This window comes from Falco biarmicus, chromosome 2, assembly GCF_023638135.1.
Source record: "Falco biarmicus isolate bFalBia1 chromosome 2, bFalBia1.pri, whole genome shotgun sequence".
Classification (NCBI taxonomy): domain Eukaryota; kingdom Metazoa; phylum Chordata; class Aves; order Falconiformes; family Falconidae; genus Falco; species Falco biarmicus.
In genome coordinates, this window is record NC_079289.1 from 8872031 (window position 1) to 8895698 (window position 23668).

Genomic DNA, 23668 nt, shown 5'->3' on the forward strand with positions numbered 1-23668 from the left:
TCACTTGTAGCGGAGCCCAACCAGCATGGCTTTTTGTGCATCTTGAGTTGTATAACAAGCATCACAAAAGGGATCTGGCTTTGATTTTTCCTCTCTTTTTCTGGAAAAAGAGCGCTGTACAAAAGTGTTTGTGCTTATGAACTGCATCTGTGGAATTAACAAGCTCATGTCTTCATACTGTTGTAGAGTAGCTTGTGGAGTAGCCAACACTGGATAATCAAACCAAAACTCATTATCACTGGGTCCCTTTGCCTCTGGTTCCCCTGACTGCAAGGCGGGCAGGCAGAAGCCAGCAGCATGGACTGTGGCGGGGCTCCCATGCCAGGTATTAAATATTTGACCTTTTTTCCCACCCAGTTGGGAGTTAAACAATTGCCATTTAACTTGTGCAACTGGCCTTTGGCATTTCGGCAATACTGTGATGTGCTACCTCACCAAAATCTCCGATCCATAATTTTAGGGTTTTCTTGTTATTGTATCATTTCTTTGTGACAAGAAGGGAAATAAAAGCCTGCTTAATGTTGTCCAAATTAGAAGCCTAAAGTTGAGCTGTTCGGCCCTCACTGTACATCACTGATCCCTTAGGAGGCAAATGACCGAGCAGATCTGACTAAACTTCCCAATTTTTAGGTTAACTACTCTGTTCGTTTTGTCCCCAGGGTCAGGCACTCTTTCGGGCAGTCCTGAAATCCAGTAAGAACAGGAATATACTGGAATCCAGTCCCACTGCGGGAGAAAAGCTGTAAATACAATAATAAACTTCAACTTTCAGCGCTGTCCCAGCACTTCAGAGAACAAAGCGCTCACATCAAATGGTTTATCAGACTGCGGGGGACTCAAGTTTAGCTTGGATTTCAAAGGAGAACACTGCAAAAAAGTCCTTTATTTTCTGATCTGCAAAGTTAAGGCTAAACTTAGGACATACACATGCATGTGCTTTAGTGAGAAAATAAGAGAATGGGAGATTAGAAGCTATCTCAACAGATATACTTCCTTGGGGAGGGGCTAGATAATAAAGATGCATTCATTTATTGCTGTGATGGAGAAGCATTTAATTGTTTAGGAACGGAATAAACCTCTTGCTGTACTTTTCTATTTCAGGAAGAACTGTACTCATTTGGTGCAGTGTCCTTTCTTACTCAACATAAACTATATACACATCCCAAGCCTATTTTCTCCCTCAACCTAAACCACTGTTTCAGGAATAAGCCTGAGGAGAAACTACAGAAACAGAAGACACATGCACCTATTCCACCTTTTACATCTGCTTTGCCCTCCTGCAAAAAATCCCGAAACCTCTGGCAGTCTGAGGCACGATACGTTCCAGGGTTGTATTGCACATAATAATAGTGACAACTAATATGTAATAGGGAATATTTTGAAATGGTCCTCCTATATGTAGAATATGTGTTGTTGTGCTGTTGCCACTTTCTTGTCACTAGGAGACAAGAATTCCTAAAAGTGATCCTTCAATGAAAAATCTATTACAAATAAAAGGACTATACACCTATCCTTAGGCTAGAGGCTGGATGATCCCTGACACGGGAAATTCAGTCATGGCAGTGATACACTTACCCATCTCCATTCTTTAACATTTTCCTATTTGCTTTTCCTTCTGAGTCAATGTGAAATGTTAGCAATGGGAAAGTCTCTTTTTGTGTGGGCTCCATCTGTTTCTGGGTGTGAGCTCACTTCTTTACTACACCCAGAGGATGCAGTTGGAACTGGAAGGCAGTAATGGGAACAGGGAAAGCAGCAAGCACATGCACTGCTACAGGTTTATCCTTAAATGGATGCAAATTACATGAAAAGGAGTTAAAATCCTAACTATGTGAAGAATATTAAAAAAAAAATCTCTAATGAATCAAAAATATTTCTCTGGAGCACAGATCCGCTTTCATCTAAACAAATAAATGTTCTCGGGCAAGATCTCAATAGCACTCAGATATCCATCAGAGACAGAAAATTTCTTCAGCCTTAGATGTGCTGCATCCTGTAGGTACCAGAGCTCCTCAAGGCAACAAAGAAAAATCAGAAGAACAGAAAATACAGCACAGGAGACATTCATTGCTGTCTGTATCAGTGATGGGAAACTGGATTCACATTTGTTTGTGGCTCTTTGGATTTGAAAAACACCAGAAAAAAAAAGTGCACAGTTCCAGTGGGTACCTGATATACAAGCACATTAAAGGAATGTTTTCAATCGCTCATATTCATGTGATCAGAACTCAACAAATAGGACATTAATCTCTGGCTGAGCAGGACAGAGCCTTCTAACTGAACCACTGGTTTAACAATTAGGAACCTATTTTCTACTTCCAGCTGTGCAACAAATTTTCTGGATGACTCTAGTCGAGTCTTTGGCTAAAGGTTAGGTGTGCAGTTTAAGCCAATCATCTAACCAGCTTCTAAACTTCTTTGATAGCTGATGGGGAGAGACAGAAACCTCCAGAGTGTACCTCCTCCCTCCGGCAGCTGTTTTGGGAAGGGATGAAAGGGGTATTTCTCTTTGAAGATGCTCATCTCCCTCTTTATTGATCACTGCAGAGGTACTCACAAGCTGAGGTTAGGCACCGAGTCTTCTTCAGGCAGCTGACGTTAACTGAGATGACTCTGGACCATAGGCTGTATCCAGTTAGCCAATGTAGGTAGCTAGCCCAGTTTTGCAATGGGTCCAGCTGTGATCCAGAGCCGATCTCCAAGCTGCCGAGACAATGCAGAGAGGCAAGTGCCACTGTTGGCATTCCCAGTTCTCTGCATCGGCTGCTGAGGTCAGCTTTTACAGGATGAACTGATACTCTGCCTTGAATGCACCAACAGAAAACGCTACGTGGAAGGATGAGTTTGAACAGTCCTGTGTGGCAGTAACCCTGATGGGGATTCAAGATGCTGAGTGCACTTCTATGGTAAGCATCCTATGGAAGGAGGGAGGGAGGGAGTAGCAGCAGCAAGCATGGCAGCACACTTGTCTTGGAATAGAAAATACAGTTTCTGGATTATCCTCACTTTGAGATGGTCTGAACTCACAGCTGCCAGGATGAAACCCTACCACAATGCTATCCTGTATGATTCTCTGCATCCCTCTTGCTTTAGCTCAGCCATTGTGCAGAAAAGAATACAAGACTGAGCAACCAAAGAGAAAATTAGCAAGGGGAGGTATTGATGAGGGCTATCACCATTTTATCCAATGGTTCTTCATGGCAGGATTCATTAGTCACCCTGGAAGGGACACAAAACCCTCACACTCCCACATGAGTATGTTCAGAAATGGCTTCTTCTTGCTTGTTCTGCTTCTGGCACTATGATTCTTTTAGAGCAGCCCAGCTTCAACAAGAGGGGTGGAGGTGGGGCACACTGAGCTTGGCTGAGGCTTTGCAAAGCTAAGCAGAGCACTCTTCCAGCCCCTCCTGGCAGAGATCCAGGTCTATGTATGACCCAGATTTCCCATTTCTATAGTAAATGCTGTTGCCACGAAGCTTTAACAAGCCACAAAGCAAAATATGGACAGCATCTCCAGGTATTTCTTCACTGTCTTTAACAGGACTCACTCGTGTTGGCATTCAGCCTTTTCAAAAAAACAGTGGGTCCCTCCAGGGACTTAGGTGCAGCCCAGGTGCCTCCCTACTTATCTCAAAATCTCAAGTGTTCCAGTGCCTACCAGTTCAGGCACGGAGAAGTCTGTGTACAAAGACACAGGGAACCCTGCAGTCCAAAATAGTGATACTGATGAAATCAGCTGCTTTTGTAGTCTGGCAAAACTGGAAAGCAGATAATCTGAATTTCTTCCATGGACCACTGCCCTTCCTATGGTCTGTTTTGGGTGCCAGAGGGGGCTGTTTCAACAACAGTCTCTAATTTTTCTGTGCCAGTTTCCCCATCTGCACAAACGTATCTATTAGCCATAATGAGTTCTGCTCACAGTCTTGAGTCAGAAACAAATGGAAATATTGAGATCTTTGGACAGAGCAAGGACTAAGTATCTGGTTTGCATCTGTTCTCCATGGCTCCAAAGACAAGGTTATAGAAATATGATTACTTTTTCTGGAATCATGTTAAATTCCTTCCCCCGCCCCCTTAGAAATAGAGAATGCTTGTGAGGTTTTCTCAGTCGCCAAACCTTTGTTCCTGGAAGAAACAGCTGACCGATAGGGGACCAAAGCTCTGTCAATAGCCAGGGAAATTCCTAGGCACATATACTTTCAGACTGATGGAAGGAGGTGACTGGCAAGACCTGTCTTCAGTGTTGACTTTATTTCATGCCAGGGACTTGCCCAGCCCTGAGCTCTAGCAAAAAACACTTCACAAGATCACTTTTTGGGTGGGGCATCAGTAATATTTTCAGCTGCTGGATATCAAACATTATTTGCAGAGTTGCCAGTGTTCTGGATGTTGCATGACTCATTGCATTTGGGAAGACTCCTTCCCACAAGCAAGTTGGTTACAGAGCTATCTTAAACAGCTTTTTACATCTAACAAGTTACAAGTTAGCCACACACTTCTTCAACACGTCTTCCTTCTTCACTAGCATCTTTATTTTGTACATATTTATTATCACACATGCTCTTTTTTATTGACCAAGGTCCTGCTACCTTTGAAAAAGTTGTTCTTGACCACACAGAACATGATAGAGTCTCTGAAGTCCAACCTGGACTGGAAACTGAAGCTGAACTGAAGTCCAGGCTGGTAACTCCCTGAGGAAGGGAATAATTCCTTGCTTGTCCTTTAAAATATGCAATTCTATAAATAATGCAAAGCAGCTCCATTCAATGTCCCATCTTGCACCCAGCTCCCTGTAATTTCCCGGTCCACAGAAGACATGCCACAAACCTTAATATTTTCTTCAGGCCAGGAGTTTAGCATCGTTGCGATATGGCCTTTGTCATGGATGGTGATAAACAACCCCCTACAAAAGGAAAAAAAAAGAAGAAAAATAAGCCTTGTAATAAAACTAATAACTCCAAGATAAAATAAAACAGGTACAACTTGAAAACGCAGGGAAATGAGCTGCTAACCACAAACCCAGGTGATTCACTGACATGGAAATGAGACCTTAAGGGACTGCTAATAAGTTAAATTTGCATTTCAAAAGCCCAAGGCTCAAGATCATTAATGGCAACTTCACTCCACAGCCACTGGCGTTGCACATTTCACCCTTGCGAAACACCTTTGCTTTGGGCTGCAGAAGAGCTTTCTAGTTAAAATAATTTTGACACAGGCAGGGGAGGTGTTTCTTTCCCAGGGAGCCTGTTGTTGCCAGCTGTTGGAACAGTGAAAGCACGATACTTCTCACCCAGCTACCAGTGTCAATGACGTGGATGGCTACTGCAGGGCTAGATATTTTGGGTCCCCTCTCTAGCCAACAGGGCTCCAACGGGATCTGACTGGATCAGTATTTGCCATGGCATTTGCTTTGACCAAGCCAAACCTGCCCTCGCAACACCATTTCCCCCCCAAATATCTGACACTTACATTCACCAAATGAAACCCACCAAAAATTATGAGAAGTGAAACAGAAAATTAACTGTTTGGGTGAAACCTCAATATGAAGTATTTACTCTGACAAGAGTATACCTGATTGCATGAAGGTTCATCACTTCTTAATACAAATGTCTTCAAGGTTTAAACAAAAATGCCTTCTCTTTAATAAAATTAGGAACTGGAAGACAGCATTCTTGAAACGTGTTTTAGATTTGTGGTTTGTTTCTCCTTTTTGCTGTTAATACCAAAAATAGTATCCTTAGTAGGGATTCTTCCAATACCCAAAGTAGTAGCATTCACATTGACTGATCACGGCTCAGATATTATGGGTTGATTTTTTTTATATTTTAGCTCCTTTTAGGCAGCACTAACCCCGAAGAAGCAACCTCCTCCATTATCTGTCTCCGGGGAAACTGCTTACAGTGCTCACAGTGCTCTCTAATCAGCACAAATCAGGGGCTCTAACTTGAGGACTCCTCTTGGCAGGAGGTGGCACACATTCTCCTTGCCTTGTTATCTGCTCACAAAAGCTGGAGTTGTGCCGGTGATTAGTATCAGCTGGAACAATGGAGAAATGCATTTTTGCTGCTTACTATTGCTCAGCCCCAGTAAGTTCAGATCTGGTCACGGTTTGGGGTGAAATATTAGGTAGAAAAAGCTTGAAAACAACCTCCATTGTAAGTCCATATGAGTGATGAATAATCAGAGATAATTGGGCTACTCTCTCTGGCAAGGACTTCTCTCACACGACTCTTCTAGGGGGCAGATATCTTCCCACAGTCAGCTGTGGGATTCCTAATGAAAAAGCCCTTTACTTTGAAAAGAAGAAAAACAAAAGTGCTGACTTCAACACTGATCAAGTCACAATCACACAGGAAGATCAGAAACGCATAAAAAGGAAAGTAAAGGTTCATTTATCCAGCATAACTCTTGAAAACTGTGCCCAGTGTCCAACAAACTAATCACACACACATGGCCTGTCTCAAAGGCAGTATTCACAGATGTCAATCTTCATAAAAAAGGGGGACTGTGCTGCTGCTATCTAGGTTTAGGAAGCAGTTATTAACTGTGAGTTAAAAGCACAAATTAGTAAATCATTTACTTCAAGTTACAATATGCATTTAGAAAGAATGCTACTGTTTTAATGTAACATTTTCCATAAAAAATTCCTGTTACTTAAGTGTCTAGCTGTGCCTCATCTCATCAGTGCTGAAGGGAGTCCACCAGCTATTTCACCTATGAAAGACACCCAGTGCTCACAGCAGAAGCTGAAGCCCAGCTGTCTACCCACCACCACCAGTCCTGGGGCTTGATGAATTGCAAACTGTTTCACACAAAACGGAGAGGGCAGATACCCACTGCCTCTGAGGAGCTCCTGACTCTGACTGTTGTCTCCGGAGGGCAGTGGGCTGGTTTCCAATCCCTGCTCCAGATCTTGCAGTAGAGAGAGTTCATCCTGGGTCTTCCAAAATCTGATGACTGCTCTCACTATGCTCCTTGGGAGAAGGGCTCTCACAGCTGTCATCACGGTATGTTTTGCCTGAGGAAGGACTGGCTTGGCTTAGATAGCCGGATTGGTGACTGAGAACCAAGCATGGAGAGGCACCCTGCTCAGAATTTTTGTTCCCTTCCTTAATATTATGTTTATTTGATGTTAATCAGGCCTTCCCATTGAGTACGCTGGCTTCTCTGGATCCTTCTCTGAAAACAAAATGGCCACGACACGCATTCGCTCCCTTCAGGCTACACCACTGACCACATCCCTAGTCCTAGCCGCTTACCTCCGCTGTCAGCTGCGCGTGCATGGAGCTATTCAGGTGAACAATTTCTCCTTACCTTACTCCAGGCAAAATCAGATTGCTTGATTTAGACTCACAGTTAACACACTAATGGCACTACCTGCTTTGGAAGGGAAACCAAACCTGGGGAAAGGGACCTCTCTTACTGACACAACCCCACTGGGGAGCGGGCACATACCTAAGCAAGCCTCATATTTCCTAACGCTGAATCCAAGAGCCAAGGGGCCAGTTTCAATAAAACATAAAGGTTTCCAATGCCATTAAGGCACCCAGCAGGGGCCCATTCCTGCACCTGGTCGAGGCCCTGTGGGCTCCGTTAGGTGTCCAAGCATTCAGAAGGGGATCCTGGCAGCGGTGAGCTGCAAGTCCCTTCGCAGACCGAGCATGCAACAACCACCTCTGACAGGCACTTCAGCAAATTCACTGTTTTTAACAGGATGCAAAGGGAAAGAGACACACATCAGGCTTCAGAGTCAGGGGTCACAGGTAAGTTCTCATTTTTAATGATCCCTCCCTCCTGCTGACAACAGTCACCCACAGAGATGAGGTGGCCAACTTGTTGAAACGAGATGCCCAAAACTGGCAGAGGGTTATTAGTCTCTCCTAAAATCCCTTCTGCAAGGAAGGCAGAAGGAACAGACAAGCTCCACAAACTGAACTCAGCAAAAGGTTTGCTGATGACTGAATGGGGAAGAGCAGCAGCCAGGTTTCTCTCAGGGGCACACAGATTATAGGAGAGGTAACGGGAGCAAAAGCTTATTTATGCCTTTGAGAACCCAAGGTAGAGCTCTGAATACTGCCAGGGACAGGCTGGTCTACGTGGACGAGTACTAAATAAGAAACATGCAAGTGGCAATAAAATGAATTAACTCGATTTTTCTGAGGAAAAGATGCAGCCTAAGCATTCTGAAGAAGGAATGCAACCTAAGTAACAGATTCTGCCTCTGTCATCATACCTGCTTCATCTCTCTTGGGATTACAGGTGATAAATTGCTTCAGAGAAACAAAAACCCAATGAGGCAATTTCCCTTTAATCTCCTTGGGACTCAATAAAAATGATTCGATTAAAATAAAACGCTAAAAAGACAAGTCATTTTGATCAAGTCACGTAACATGGGCACTTTTGGGGGCAAACACACAGCCTGGTTTTCCAGACCAGAAAACTCACCTGTGCCCAGGAATCTGCCATTCTACATGGGTTTAATCATTGTATATCCCCCCCTGCTCCCCGAGAAGCAGCTACGCACACAATGAGCTGGAAGCCAAGCACAAAGCGTAGGGGCAAAACCACAAGAAGTACAGTTTAGTAAAAATTAACTGCCCCAGCAATTTAAAGCCATAACGTACACAGTGTACCACTATTTCTGGCCAAATGGTAACCTTCAGAGAGCTGTTACCTTTGTGGGGGTTATTCAGAGTGGGGAGTGTTCAGCCACACCATCCCAGACCTTTCCTCATCCCCAAGCCAGGGACAGTATCTATTCCGTTCTGGTTTTGTCCTGGCCGAGTTCACGGAAGCACTCCCGGAATTATAAAGCTACACAGCGTACCGTGTGAGCCACGGGAAGATTCCTGCTGTGATGCTCAGTTCTGGTTAGGTCTTGGCCATCCTGATGGCATTTTGACCCACAAAGAAGACAATCCCAGAACTGCAAGGCTCGTTTTAGAATTCAGGGTCAAGGGAGACAGGACATATTTTTGATGGCCAGAGGAAGCAGTGCCACATACTGGTGGTGCGTTTGAGAGTAACATTCATTTCTTTTAGACATTTGGGAAGGAGTAAGTTTTAACATGTCTCAGGTATGAGGAAACAAAAATATTCTTTAATGTTTTTATTCCAATATGCAGCTACTTCTTCAAAAAGGCAAAGTAGTAGTCCCCTTTCTGATCTTCCTGGTCAGCGGTGCTGCCTTCTGAGCTATTTCCCATTAGAAGAAACAGTGTATGGTGGAGCCAGCAGTGCTATCTCTAAAGCACTATTATTTATTTACAGAGAATGTGCAAAGCTTTATTTCCCCAAAACACAGAGGGGAGTGAAAAGATTACGCAACTTCTTTCCTCACAGCTCCAAATCTCTCCTCACTTCCCTTCTACCCCAGAGTCTCCCTCCCTCTCCCTAATAGCTTTTCATTGGCAATTACCAGCGCTTCTGTGGCTGTTTTGTTGTTGTCTTGCCCCACTTTTCTAGCCTACTGCTGCCTCTGACACGCAATCAAACGGAAATCCAATGCAATCTAATGCAATCAATGCCTTTGCTTTATCAAGCTCCATGTAAAAACCTCTTTGGCCAGTGACGTGCTCCTCTTACAGTCTTGTCCTGTGCTGTGGTTTCGGGTAGCGCTCCTACGACTTCAGTTACTTGTTTACATCTATACAATTACTGGCTTCTACACTTACCATATATGAATAACAGTCAGCAATTATATCCACAAGCTTCACCACACTGAGCAAAAGCCACAGAAGAGCAGAACAGGGGATGCTGCTGGATCACTGATACGTATACTAGCATGGAGCAAAAGGACACCACTTTGCTTCATGTGAATTTCCCTTACTAGCTAAGATAGGACCGTATTTGTATATTTATGTTTCTGTGGAGGAAAAAGGACACCACTAGAAGGATCTCAAAAGCTCCTAAGTTGACAGGAGTTGAAAAACACAAAACCAGCCACTCAACTATTGCAGCTTCATCCTTCTTTTCCTCCCTCACTCCTCCAAAATGACTACTCTAAAGAAAAAGATACTTGTTCAGTAAGGGTGGAATGTGGTTGCACTGCACTATCCAATACTTACAGATACTGCAGTGGTCAGGTTCCTCAGGGTTTGGTATATAGCATGAAGAACACAAAAACCCTCAGCTGCAAGTTCTACATTCTTCCCGCACAGCAATCAGTCCATCAGTCTTGTTTATTTGATCTCAGAAAAGAAACATCAGAAGTGTCTTCTTTAATGGGCTACCAGTCTTTGCCTTACATCATTACTTGTTCCTGACTGATGAAGGGAAGCAGATTAAAATAGTAGCTAAGTCCCTGATTCTCTAGATACTCAAACCCTGCTTGTCAGCCAACACGAGAAAGGGTGCTGGCAAGGAGTCTGGTTCCTTCTCTGTGTGCTGCCGTACCAGTGTGCAATGATTTGCAAGACTAAACCTGAATATGGCAACAAAACTCAGGCTTTTGTTTCATTTTCTAGTTTGTGTGCTAGGAGGGGAACTTGCCCTGCAAGCGAGGACAGGATAAAGACTATGAGGTGAGATAGCATCAAGAAAATGAGCATACTCATATATGTGTATCAGACAGGCAGGTATCGTGATTCAGTGTCTTCATCCAGATAGGAAAGGCTCATTCTCAGAACAAAAAGTTCAGGATAAAGGTTAAGCATCTCCACTCACAACCTGAAGGTGACGAAATCCTGCCCACGTAAAAGTCCTTGAGTATTTTGACTTAGTAGGGCCTGGACTTCCTTCAGAAGGGGTAGGAAGTCCATGGGAAGCCATTGCTTAGAAAAGCAACAAACAAAAGAGGTGAGTCAGATCTTTGCTAACATCCAAGCCTGCACCAGGCTGTGGTTGACCAACCGTGAAAAAGTTGTGAGACGGTGGTCAGAAACCTACACTGAGATCCGAGGCTGCGCAGGAACAGGCTCTGACAGGCACAGCACAAGCTGACCTTCCGCAGCGAGCACAGCCATCGCCTTACATAAAGGCATGATGCTCTTGGAAAGCTTTGAGCAAGACCCTCTCAGAGTAACACTGAAGTTCACCTGGCAAAATTATCGTTACACTCAAGAAAGTAAAGGACAGGTTGGTTTGTCACTGTGGAAGGATGCTGACCACTGCTGCATGCTGCTCTGTGCTCTTCGGAGTTTGGCTGAATTATGCTCCAAGCCCAGATGACTGGGAGGTATTTTGGCTGTCCAAGGCTGCAAAGGGGACACACGCGAGGGAGGGATCAGCTGATGGCCTTGGCTTTTGTTGCATGCTAACCACAGAAAACTGTCACAGCTGTGCCAGAAGAGCAGATTGGAGGACACGTTCTAGATTAAAGGCCAGTCTGTGCTAGAGATGCAGTAAATGTGGTTACAGTAAAGCCCTACATTTGGTTTCATTTATTTACACTTTCAAGACTCTTACACAAAATTGACAGGTTGAGCAATAGGAGCCCCTAGAGACGTTTCCACCAGCTGCACCCCTATTGTTGATTTCCTTGGTTCAGGTCTCTGCCAGAACAGGACAAGAGGCTTCAGAACAAAAAAATAAACTTTGAAATTGCTTAGGTTTTTTTTTTTTGTTTTGGTTTTTTTTGTTTGTTTGTTTTTTTTTTTTAGAAAGCTTGAGATTATAAATGCCTGTGGGCTACAGGCTAGCATGCACTGATTTGTCTACAGTACAATTAATCATCAAATTGGACAAAATCTCTGTAGTGATTCATCAGCTTTTTTTGCAGATTTTTTAACAATAAAAGCCATGAACTTTTTGTTGTCTTAGATAATTTTCTTTGTAAATTGTAGGATGCTGAACAGTACCCTGAGGACACTGATGAAAAAATAACAGAAACCAAGCACAATCAACTATTAATGAACTGATATATTGTACAGAGATTTATAAGGCAATATCCTATAATTTAAGTATGCTAAGAGATTTAATTTCAAGTAATCTTCAAGGTGAATGATTGCATTAATATTATAAATGACCTTAAAGTTGTCGTCATTTATTTTAGGCAGGAGAACCAAAAGTCAGTGTGGGAGCCAGAAGATGCAGGCTCCAAGGTACAATAATGAAAGATTCACTATCCACACCAACCCCCCAAACCCACGCAGGGAAATCTCCATGATCCTAAGGGACAGCAAGCAGCTAAGCTGTAGGAAACTGCCAAAGATCAGGAACAGAGAGATTTGAACGAGGACATATGAGTGATTTCTCCGAAAGGCAGAGCAGTGCACGCAGTCTTCAGTGCAAGCTGCAGCCCCCCCAGTTCTCTGGCACAGTTCAACCCCTGCCGCAGCAGGAGGGTCCAGCTCAGAGCCTAAAGCAAAGATTTTGGATCCATCTCCTAGTCTGCCACGTTATTAACACCCAGCACTATTTTTAGCACGTTGTTTCCACCCACCCCCCCCCCCCCCCAAAAAAGGAGCTTATACAATCACTCTGTGTCCTCTCTTACCTGCTAGCTCATTTCAAGCAAATTTATCAGAGAGGCAAAGGTCTCAAAGATGTTTGCTCCTACATGCTTTTATGGAAATCAGTGTTGAGATAAAGGGAAAAGATAATGGGGTTCATGTCCCCACCACTCTGGGGAAAGGAACGCAGATCTTCCTCTTACAGTTATTCTGACAGTTGGCCAAAAAGGCAGTTTGCAGCTAGACACAATATGTGCTGACTCACAGCCAGCTCCACTAGCCCAGCCCCAGCAAAACCTTAGAGCCTTCCTGGGCTGCAGGACTAAGCAAAAGGCAGAGAAAAGGAGGAAAAATCTGACTGTAGAGGAAACCAAATGAAAAAAGGGAATGGTTATGGGGCAGGATCAAAACTGCACAGATAGGAAACTAGAGGGGACAGCACACAGAGCTTTCAAAGCTGTGCCCGCTGCTCCCTGAAGAAAAGGCGAGGGAAGGGGAGAAGCACAAGCTGGTGTGGGTGGCTATGATATAGCACAGGTGGATATGGAGAAGGCACGAAAGGGATGCAGAAGGGAACAGAAGGTATCAGAAATGTGAAGCGGTAGGGAATAGTGGACAGAAACCAAGAGGAATCCTGAATTCATTGGTTCTGCTAGTCAGGAAACACCCTAAAGAATAAACAAAAAAATAAAAACAAAAGAATAAAAAACCCACCACCTTTCTTTCTCTGCAGAGGCGAGTCGATGGAGAAAGAGCAGCTCAGTAACTACTGGTATTGGTCATTATGCAGCAATGTGAAAATGCAGAGAGTTGACATCAGGTCCACAATGAATCTCTGCTATCCACAGTCTAGGATTAAGGGAGGAGGTAAACAGACCCACGTTGCTCTTGGCTTGTCATGAGCCGCTTGTCCCTACTGGATTCTCAGGACTGGATCCTCCGGTTTAACTGCAGAACTGTCACGTCATAGTATACTTCAGTGCTTAAATCTTGCTTGTCCTTGAAAGCTTTGGAAACCAATTTTTTGCAGTGTCCTTTTCAAGCAGTGGTGTTTCAATAGTGGTGTTTAAGAGGACATCTGGGAAGGTGTATGTAAGGATGGAAGCCCTGGAGCCAAGGGCTTGTTGAGAGTCAGGCAGGTCTGCAGCACGGGGTCTGACTTGCTTACCCTCAGCACCCACAGCTCCCCTCCTGCTGGCGTGCAGGAGGCAGAGGGAGAAACCAGCTCATAACTACTCTGCCACCCACGTGTAAATTTACAGATGCGCAAGGGTAAAGATCAGGCTTTGAGGTGAGACATAAGATCCCACCACCCAGGGCTTCCACCAGCCAGCACGTGTGGGCATTTCCCAAATTCAGTATCCTTTGCTGCATTTAAGCTCATCACACTCAACCTCTGTTCAAAAACAATTTTAAATGTAGGAAAATCTGACTCAACCCTGACTTTTCTCTGCCTTTTTAGAGGCTCAGTCCTACACCTGCCTGTGTGTTGGATCCTGGCAGTGTCTCAGTAATTGGAAGATTACAGCATTGCAAAGAGAAACACGCAGAGATGGGCAATCAGTGCTGCTGCTCAGTGGTGTTGACCAAGGAGCCCTTATCTGTTTTCACTGCTAAGCAAATTATGTATTCTGTTTTACTTGTTAGTACAGAGATTAAAGTGGGATCAAAAATCCCTGGGAAGTTAAATTAAGTCCTACCCTGATTATATTTCCTTCCTGCACTGTGCAAATTCTTCCAAGACCCATACCTTCACTTTTAAATTGCACTGCAGGGAGCCCCAAGAATAAGCACAGAATTAGGATGAAGTTTGACAATGAAAAGAAACAGAATATTAACCATACCAGAGCAATCAGCTTTCAGAGAAATTAAATCTAACCTGGCATACTTTGTCTTAGTGAATTTACCTAATAAAAAATTTTAACTTTTTGCCATAAATTGCAGCATATGCAGAAAATATCAGCAGCTTTTGCAGCAGATCTTCCATAAGCATGTATTGAAGATATTGAGCTTGCCTTGTCAAAATGTTTGAATGGTGTATCTGCACACAGAGTTCTCCAGAAACAAAACCCAAGGAAAGTAAGAATTATGGTACCAAAGCACAGAAGCCCTCACTTTATGCAGACCTGTTGGGGAAGTCTTTGGCAAATGCAGAACAGCTCTTTATGCTGCCTGTTGATTCCTCTCCTCTTTCAGAAATGGATACCCTGTTATTAGAGGATAAAAGTGCCACCTTGCTAGCTCTGACACAGCTGTAACACAGCAACATGAGACTGTAACTCTCACAGTTATCTTGCAGTGGCATATAGAAGTCAATATAAATTATATAATAACACCATATCGTTTATTAATATAAATAGCCCATAAAATAAAGTTAAAAAGAGGATTGCTCCTTATAAAAAATGTCCTGAGGTCACAATGTGTAGTCCATGGGAGGCTGTCCCATAGCCCAATGGACATTGCTGTCCAAGGTTTTCATGACAGCCAGCGTTATTCCCCCTCCAGTTTGCATCCTGGTATTCATTATTCCAAATAATTCTCTTCCCTCCTCCCTGTCTCTGGCATTTTTTGTTTAAGGTGGGGTTGTTCCTTGTGGTAGCAGCATAGATTTACAGCAGATTAAAGGCAAACACTTCCTCTTGAATTTCCTTCACCAGGTCAACCTCTTTCTTTTGGCCAACCCCACCTCTTCCTTTGAGCTTTTCCTGGTAAATCAGGGAATTTCAACAGGCTTAAATCTAAATCATCTCTGACAGCAGGGGAAAGCTTGGCCTTCACAAATACGAGACCTTGCTGTTAACTTCAGTGGGCATGAGATTCTACCTCGTGCCCATGGAAGTTTCTCTTGGTTGTCAGAACCACTGCACATACATTTTGCTCAGGAAAAGTAAGGGGAGACAGAGAGAAGACTGGAGAAATGGAAAGAGGTGCACTTCTTGTCTTTCTAATGAAAAAATGGGTCTAAGACCTTTTTAACTCCCACTGCGGTATAACAACTGTGGTACAGCCTTCCAGCACCGACCATGTCCATCCTATTCTCCAAGCCTCCATGGTACCTCAGATCACAGCTGATACACAGCTCTTCTCTCTGTACGGCCAGAAGCCACTCTGTGCTCCTCTCCCCATCTTGAAAGCCACTTAACTGAAGGGGGAACAGAGCAGGGAGAAGGATGGGGGTACAGCATGCTGAAAAGATTGACCTGGAAAAAGCGGGGTCAGCACAGAGGGAGCAGTGGGAACCCTTGAAGTACTCTGGCACCTCTCCGCAGAGGTTTCCAGACAGGCTGAGCTGTTCTCATCAGCCCTGGGCTCCCTCTGCACTAACTGCTTCCTCTTCATCTACTCCAACCATGGTCTTCTCCTCATTCCATAACCTTGTCCCATCCAAAGGACTGCCTCCCACTTATACCTCTTGCCAACCTCTTCAGGGCTTCCTGACGACAAGTCTCCATGGTCCTTTCCACAGATCCCCCGCTCAGTCTGTTACAAGACCAGTCTGCTTGTGGTGATGTTACCCAAACACACGTCAATAAACACATCCATTATCCCGTACACTGACTTCAGCTCCTTCTGGAAGAAGGCTGAACCAGGCTGGTGGCAACAAGAGAAGTTATGACAACCAGTGTTTTTACAAGAAGTAGATTGCCTAAAGGGGTTTCAAAGTACCATTTTCAGGACAATAATCCAAAACCTAGTCTTCCCACTCACTTTTGTTCTCCACTGTTTTATAGAAGAGGGAGTGCAAATAATTCTGTAGTTGGGGACAAATCTATGGGATTTGCACCTTTGTTCTAATTTCCATTTGGTTTGGGTTTACAGGTAACTTTCTCTCCTGCTGCTCAGACTGTGCAACACCATTAAAAAAACAGTGCCTCAGTAGAGCCAGATCTGTTGACAAGACAATTCTGTAGACTGACTGATGGTTCATTTGCTCATTTTTTGTCAGACGCACAGATCATTATTCTGTCAGACTTAATTTTCGCACCATCTGCATCCTGTTAGCTTTCATTCTGCAGGTTCAGCTTCAACCCAATATGTTTTGCATTGTTCTACAATCAGTCCTTAAGGATATTTATGCCTCTAGAAAAGAAAAGTAAATTTAGCATGTTTTTTTCTGTCCCCATAGCTTTCCTCCAATGGTGACGCACCAACCTGTTCAAGTCCAGCTCTCAGGGGATGCCAAAAGCTTTCAAATACCAGTACGCTTATGAATTACCCAGTGTCTTGAAAGACTGTGGTCTTATGGCACTGTAAAAAACTAACACTCACTGTCACAGAAGAAATAAACCCCTGATTCCATGACCAGAGATAAGTTCCCTCTCTGCTTTCTCTTTGTGAAAAAAATGTAAAGTCTCTTTCCAAGGATAGTGTCACAATTAAAAGAGATCCTCCAGCTTAAAAAATACATTTTAAATAGCACATTTAAATATGCACATTTCTTCATAGAGGACTTTTTATCTTCACTCTAAAGCAAAAAGGACTCTCAACCACAGTCTGAAAGTTTTTAGGGCTGGTAGCAGCATTGCCTAAGGTAACAGTGACTCTTTCTGTTAATGGAATCAAAGAACAAAGAATCCTCCTTCCTTCCCTCTTTTAGCACCTCAAAAAGTTGTAAGCTCTGCTCTTGCATTTAATTCCTTCCTCCTACCAAATTTCTGATGAGGATAAAGGGTCTCTGGGCTTTGAAAAGCAAACAATTCCAAGGCCCCTGTTCCTTAGTACCTAGGCTAACCTGTCCTTTGCTTGAAGCTACAATTATTTTATCACTGCTGCTGAACACAAGCAAACCTGCTTGCCCCATGCCTTGAGCAGCTTGTTCCTGCTTCTGCACATCCCTTTCATCACATCAGCACAACTCCTGTTGCAGCTGGCAGTGAACTGGCTCTCATCTGGACTACCACTAGTCTGGCCCAGAAAAGACTTGGATCTACCTAGATTTATTCCTGACGCAGATCATTGCACAGCTGCGTGGACATCTGTGGAGGTGCAGGGGTGGCGGAAGGGAGAAGTGAATAACCAGGGATGGATTGCAGGAGACAAACTGCAATGCTGGCATGTGCAGCCATAGGATCTGAAACTGTAAAACTCTGCAAGAAATCTCCCTTAAGTCTGGCTCGCCCTTGACCATCTGAAATTACACCTAGAAGCGAAACAAGTCTTATCACCTTAGGACACTATTTCCAGCCATTTCCCTTGGCCTTGACCGTGTACCTACATCTGGGTCCCCTCCCAAGTAGGAGAACTTGTGAAGCCAAACACAGCAGCAGATTTTTGTAACAAAACTACCACCACAAGACCCTGAGATAGAAAATGAGGAGGAACATAACCTGAGAAGCCCCCAGAAAGTAAGCATGTTTGTCTACCCTAGTCTCATACTCCTCCTGTTACTGGCCACTGCTGCAGACAGGATCCATGGCTAGGAAGACTTCTCTTTGGACATGGTTGCTCTTCTCTTGTGCTTAATTAACCTGGTCTGATCACAGAGAAGACATTTTGACAGGGTCCTTAATCATAATTGTGACAGAGGTGCTATTGCATGGGACTTCAACCTGTACTTACAAATTATACAATAATTCATATTTTTATGTTAAAAATTCAAAATATAAAATTATATATATAAATTAAAAAAAATATATAAATAAATAAAAATTATAAATATATATATAAATATAATCTTCAGGCTAGTACTTCGGCCTGAAGATTTTAATGCTTATTGCATGACTTTGAATAAATAAATATTAGTAAATCAGCAGGGAGCTGCTTGGAAAACAAGATAGGAAAAATGTGATTCAGCATAGACACCTTCCAGCAAAAACTTCACAGCTCTTAGGTGACAGTGCCAGAATGTCATTTATAATAATTTGATGGTTTCACCTCTCATCCAGTCATTCTAAAACCCTGAGTCTTCATCACACAGGGAAAATCTGAGGCCACAGAAAAAAGAAAAAAAAAAAAGCCTGCTTGAACAATATAAAGTGATTCTGCAGAAGTCTGGGGAAGGCAGAGACAGGAACCTGCAGGGGCACCAGGAGCTCTGCCTGGCACGCCAGAAGAAGTGGGAAGATTATGGGTATCATAGATAAGTATGCCAAGAGTTGGATGCTTGCAAGTAGTTTTTTCCTAGTAGCATTTTTCTACTGGTAAACAGAGAAAGCCTGTGATTTTAGACTGCTGGCCAGGTAGCTTTTTGAAAGGAAAGAACATCAGGTGTCTGATCCCATTTGGAGCAGATACATCAGCTGACAGAGAGGATTCTGGAGCCCTAACCTGGAAGGAGAACTCCGGACATCAGCCCCGTAAAAGTGCAGATAAAAGGTCCACCCTTAAGAGTCTGTATAGAGAGATCAGGGAAGGTAAAAGAGGCATTGAGCCCTGCAATTATGACAGCAGTATCTGGCAAACAAAATCTGCAGCCATGCAAACACTGAGAAATGTATCCTGATGAGAGAAGCCCTGCTGGATCTCACAGGACTATTTTCAGATGCTCTTGTACAAGAGTTGCTTTGCAAGCAAGTTACTTGTGCTTTAAACTTTCTGGGCTCAACCTTCAAATATAAAGCCAGCACTAATGGGGCTGAAAGATCTCAACACAGCAAACAAGTCTACTGTGTCCAAAGGTCACTAATTGCTGCTGCTGTGGCCGCAGAAAAACTACAATATTCTGTAGACTTCCCTCATTACCATAAGCTGTGCTATATGTTCACGTCCATCCATGTTGGAGCACCATGTGGTGTTTTCAAACTGAGACATCTCATCTCTCCTACCTGATCGACGGCATTAAATGTGACAGTTTGGATGAAAAGGTAATTGCTACAGCAAACACTCAAACCAGCTCCCTGTCACCCAAAGTCAGGCTGAGAGGTGCAGCACTGCAGAGGACTGATTTAGAAAGACTTTGATTCACTGGAGAGATGAACCAAGACCAACAGGACCGAGTTCACAGCAGGACATGTAGTGTGGAGAAATGCTAAGCACAATTCTAGAGTGGCTCCTATTTGGTGGGGTAATTGTGTCAAAGAGAAGATTCATAGGGGAAAGGTGACAAAATGAGTTACAGTGACCAGACCACTCAGATAATGCCCGAAGAGGTGAGGGCACGCTGGGATGTGTTAGCAAAAGATAAAATTTAACTGCTCCAGTCTCCGCAACACCACCAGTCCTCCACGGCAAAGCGGTGCTCACTCTTCTGTGGGTGTCTTTCAGGAGAGATGTAGCCAAACAGGAGACACCAGAGTGGGACAACCTGGACAGAACAGCGTGAACTACTGGCAAGAAAACCACCAGGCTGAACATGATCCCAGTCTTCTACTGTGAAGAGGCCATTGTAGAGAGGATGACATTGGCAAAGAACATTTAGGTTATATACTAGGGGGAAAACACTTTCTACTTATTATGAGAGTTACGTACTGGAATGGGCTACGTAGGGCAGCTTTATTGCAGACTTAAAATAAGACAGAATCAGCTAATGAACAGGATTATATGATAAGGCTTCCTGTGACAGCTGAGCAAAACTGAGTGGCTTGGACAGCCTCTCCAGTTCTAGGTGCTATGTTCTCCCTAAAACCAGCGAAATACATTTACGTGGGTGTCATTTTGTTTAAAAAATCTTCGAATACAAATAAAATTAGGTTTTAAGAATCAGTTTTCCAGACTGCTAGCGCAGCTTAGGAAAACGAAAATGGGAAGAGCTAGAAATTCAGACTTAGATCTTAATTCCTGAGCTCCCCAAACCTGCAGATCTCAATGATTTTAGCAGAAAGTGTTGGCATCCTACCCTAAACTAAGTGTCTTGCAGGCCAGCTCCTGATGTACATAATATGTTCCAGGAGAGAAAATACATACTGCAAGACAATAAGAGTCAGACTGACAAAAAAAGCACACATGAATGCTTCTCATTTTAATCTCATCACTTTACATGATATAATAGCTCTTTTCTTCTTGCAAGAAAAACAATTCTGCTAGAACAACCTTGATTAAAACCAAATCTGAGGCTAGGCTGAGATTCACTCTACATCTTCAGGGAAACAAACTCCCTGCCATAGGAAATTCAGTGTACTAAGGGCATGATAGTTTGCCCTTCCCTGCGGAAGACATGGGCTAGAATCCAGAACAGCTTGAAGCCCCCGTTCAGCAGCAAAACTGTCAGACTACAAGAACAGATGTTCTTACCACATTGGTAAAATACTGTGGGTTTAAAACACGAGAAAGAAGGGAGTTACAGGAAGGGGAATTCTCCCACAGCAACAACTGCAGAAACAGTCCAGCATATGGAAAGATACCCCTGCTTTCCTGAGGATAACACGAGGGTAGGTAAATAAAAGAAGCAGAGCTCCCAGATATTGTTTTAACTTCTTGCAAGGTAAAGGCAGACTGAAGGCAAAGACACAGTGGCTGTAGAGCAGGAATTGCTGATGTGAATTTTGATTAGCTGAGAACCAGCAGCGTGCTCTTCCCTGCCCGACAGTGCTCACAGCTCCCTCAGGAGACAGAGTCTGGATTCTCTTCTGTCTGCTTTTACTCCTACCCAGAAGGAGTAAGTGTCCTTCCCCTGCACAAAGAACAATTCCTTCTCTGGTTTCCTCATATACACTGAGGAGGAGGAAGAGTGGGTATGACCAAGGCTTGACCAGATGAATGACACCACAGCCCAGCAGATCCAGAAGCTGGGTATCAGGGGGAACAGATCATAATTACCTGGGATAGACACAAGCCAAAAAGCAATCCCAAGGAGCAGCTCACATGAAGGAATACAGTGGCTTTACCAGAAATTTTGATGACAAGCAGGATGCAAGCTCGTCTGCCAAGATAACCTTATCCATAATATGTTATTCATTATCAGTGTACACGGCCCTTACATCTTCAAGGTCTGCCTCAGGGTCCCCTGCGACCTTCAGTTAGTTAGTAGAACTTGCCTCAGTTTCCCCACCTACCTCACTACTCTCAGCTGAAACTACAGCTAAACCTCATGCTCGTGAAATGCTTTTAAAATGGTATTATTCCATTCCTTTACTTTGCACATTTCTACAGCAAAATCAAAAATGTTTATCTGCTTACTGGCACATTGCAAAGAAAAAAAAAACCAAAAAAGCTTGCAAAGAAAACTGAACCTTACCAGTGAATTTTCAGGCTAGGACTAAAATGTATTTCAGAATGCTAATGAGTGCTTTATCTAAAAGTTAATCAGTAAAAAGAATTATGCAGAACAGGGCCTTCCAACATGGTACAGAGTGTTTAATGTTGCATGAATTTACACAGTAGCTGTTCTGAGCAGCAAGGCAGTCACTGAAGCAGAGCATCATCTCCTATGGAAATTATTCTTGTGGGGTGGTTTGTGGAAGTGCACACAAAAGTTCCAAATCAGCACAACGTGTTCAATCTCAGCACAAGGTATCCAAAATCCAACAATTACTCGAACGCCAGCACTGCAGAAGGCACTCAGTGCTCCTGAGACAGCAGATGGCGAGGGGTGCAGCCATAAGTTCAGAGTGCTGTTTGGAGCTAAGCTGCACAGACTGTACAGTACTGTTTGAGAACAAAACCATTCTGTTTGCTGTTCATAGGAAGAAGGAAGAGCTATTCTCGACTCCCCAGCTCATCATCAAATGTACACACACGAAGCTGCTTGCTAGTCCATCTTTTGATGAGAGATTGAGTATTAGATGTTTCGGGCCACCCACATGAAGAGGGACTGTCAATACAAAAGAAACGTTCACATGAAATTAAAAAAAAGGGGCAAGAACAGCCTCTTCACTCACCGTGGTCTCCTGAAAGCCAAACCATACTGCTGACAAGCCAGGCCAACTGTTGGGGTGTAAACGATGGGCATGAATCTCTCAATGTCAGAGGTCAGCACTCGGTAAAAAAGCTTCTCATTCCTGTCTTGTAATGTCATAAGGACAATATATCTTAAAAGTAAAATAAAATAGATACACATTAGTATTTATGGTTGTTGGCAGTTTCATAAAAAGCACTAGTGGGCTCACTCACTATGTACTCGGCTCTCCCAAGCCCTGACACTCCTCAGTGCTACATTATGAGCAGATACTTAGAGCAAAATTTCCCAGAGGACCTGGCCAGCTCCACCATCCTCACCAACAGCCCACAAAGACTCAGCAGGGTTGGAAGTCCAACCCATGCATAGCTGCAGAATTTTGGAATTTCATTGAAGACAAATGCATTGGAAAAGGTCAAAAGTAGATTTCAGGGCTACCTGGGACACAGTGGGATATAATCTTAATTATAACAAATTATCATGCAAATTGTCAGATGAAATATGCATATATGCAAATATAAATATGCACATTTCAAAGCACTGTTTGTCCTAAAGTAAAGTTTTTCCAAAAAACCTCTCCATTTTCAAATGTTCTCAATTACTTAATCACTAAAATGAGAAGGATGGCTACATTTCATTTTGGAAAAAAAAAGACAAAGCCATTAATTTAGAAAATGAAAATGTTAAATCAGCTTTGTATTATTAGTGTTGTTCAGGCTTGCATGTGCATCACTAGGTTTATGTGAGCGCTTAGTGACTTAGAATACATTACATCTCTCCAAAGATTTTTCTTTCTTGAAAACGCTTCATTGGCTAAGATTGAATTTGTCAAACTGAAGCCAGAAAAATGAGTATATCAGAAAAATAGAGATTGCAAATGATGTTCTGCCTGAGAAACTTGTGTGAACGTAATGACAAACTCCCTTTTGTGTTCAGCACCCAATTTTGCAGCATGGCTTCAGAAAAAGCATCACACATTGCCAACAATATATGATTTGCAAGATCAACACAGGCATTTATGACACAGAAAAACCAATGTAATTGCTCTACAGCAGAAGAGTCCTGCTGCCTCAGTCCCCAGATCAACGGCAACTGAGACAGATGGAGATGCAAACCTCACCATCCATCACAACAGCAGTCAAACACCTTCTTCCACTGATAACTCTGATGAACAATACTGGAAGCAATGGAAGCTCAGGAACAGAAACATTAGTCAATACACATCATTGCTTCTGCTTTTTATTTTTATCCTACCAGTTGGCAGGTTCTTTCTTACTGCTCTTCCATCCAGTATTTTAGTGAATGCGTTGATGAGCATTCGGATAGGTACATGCGGTACATGTGGTCATTCTACCTCCAGTGCCCTGAAGCATGGACTGACTGCCTTTTTGTTGTGCACTTGTACCTGAAGTACAGTGAATTGCTTGCCTAAGACCAGAGATCTCCAGCAGTGTGGTGGTTGAAAAAAGCAGTACCAGTGCTATTTTGGGACCGGGATGGCATG

General features: G+C 43.3%; 1 protein-coding gene across 1 annotated transcript in view; it reads right to left on the reverse strand.

Annotated features, from left to right (window-relative positions):
- Positions 1 to 23668, reverse strand: part of ME3 (malic enzyme 3) — a 136133-nt gene that overhangs the window by 37644 nt on the left and 74821 nt on the right. Inside the window, exons 3-4 of the mRNA XM_056329516.1 lie at positions 22148 to 22297; positions 4828 to 4903 (exon numbers count right to left, since the gene is read on the reverse strand). Of these exons, the coding sequence (XP_056185491.1) occupies positions 4828 to 4903; positions 22148 to 22297 (226 nt within the window). The remainder of the gene's footprint in view (positions 1 to 4827; positions 4904 to 22147; positions 22298 to 23668) is intronic.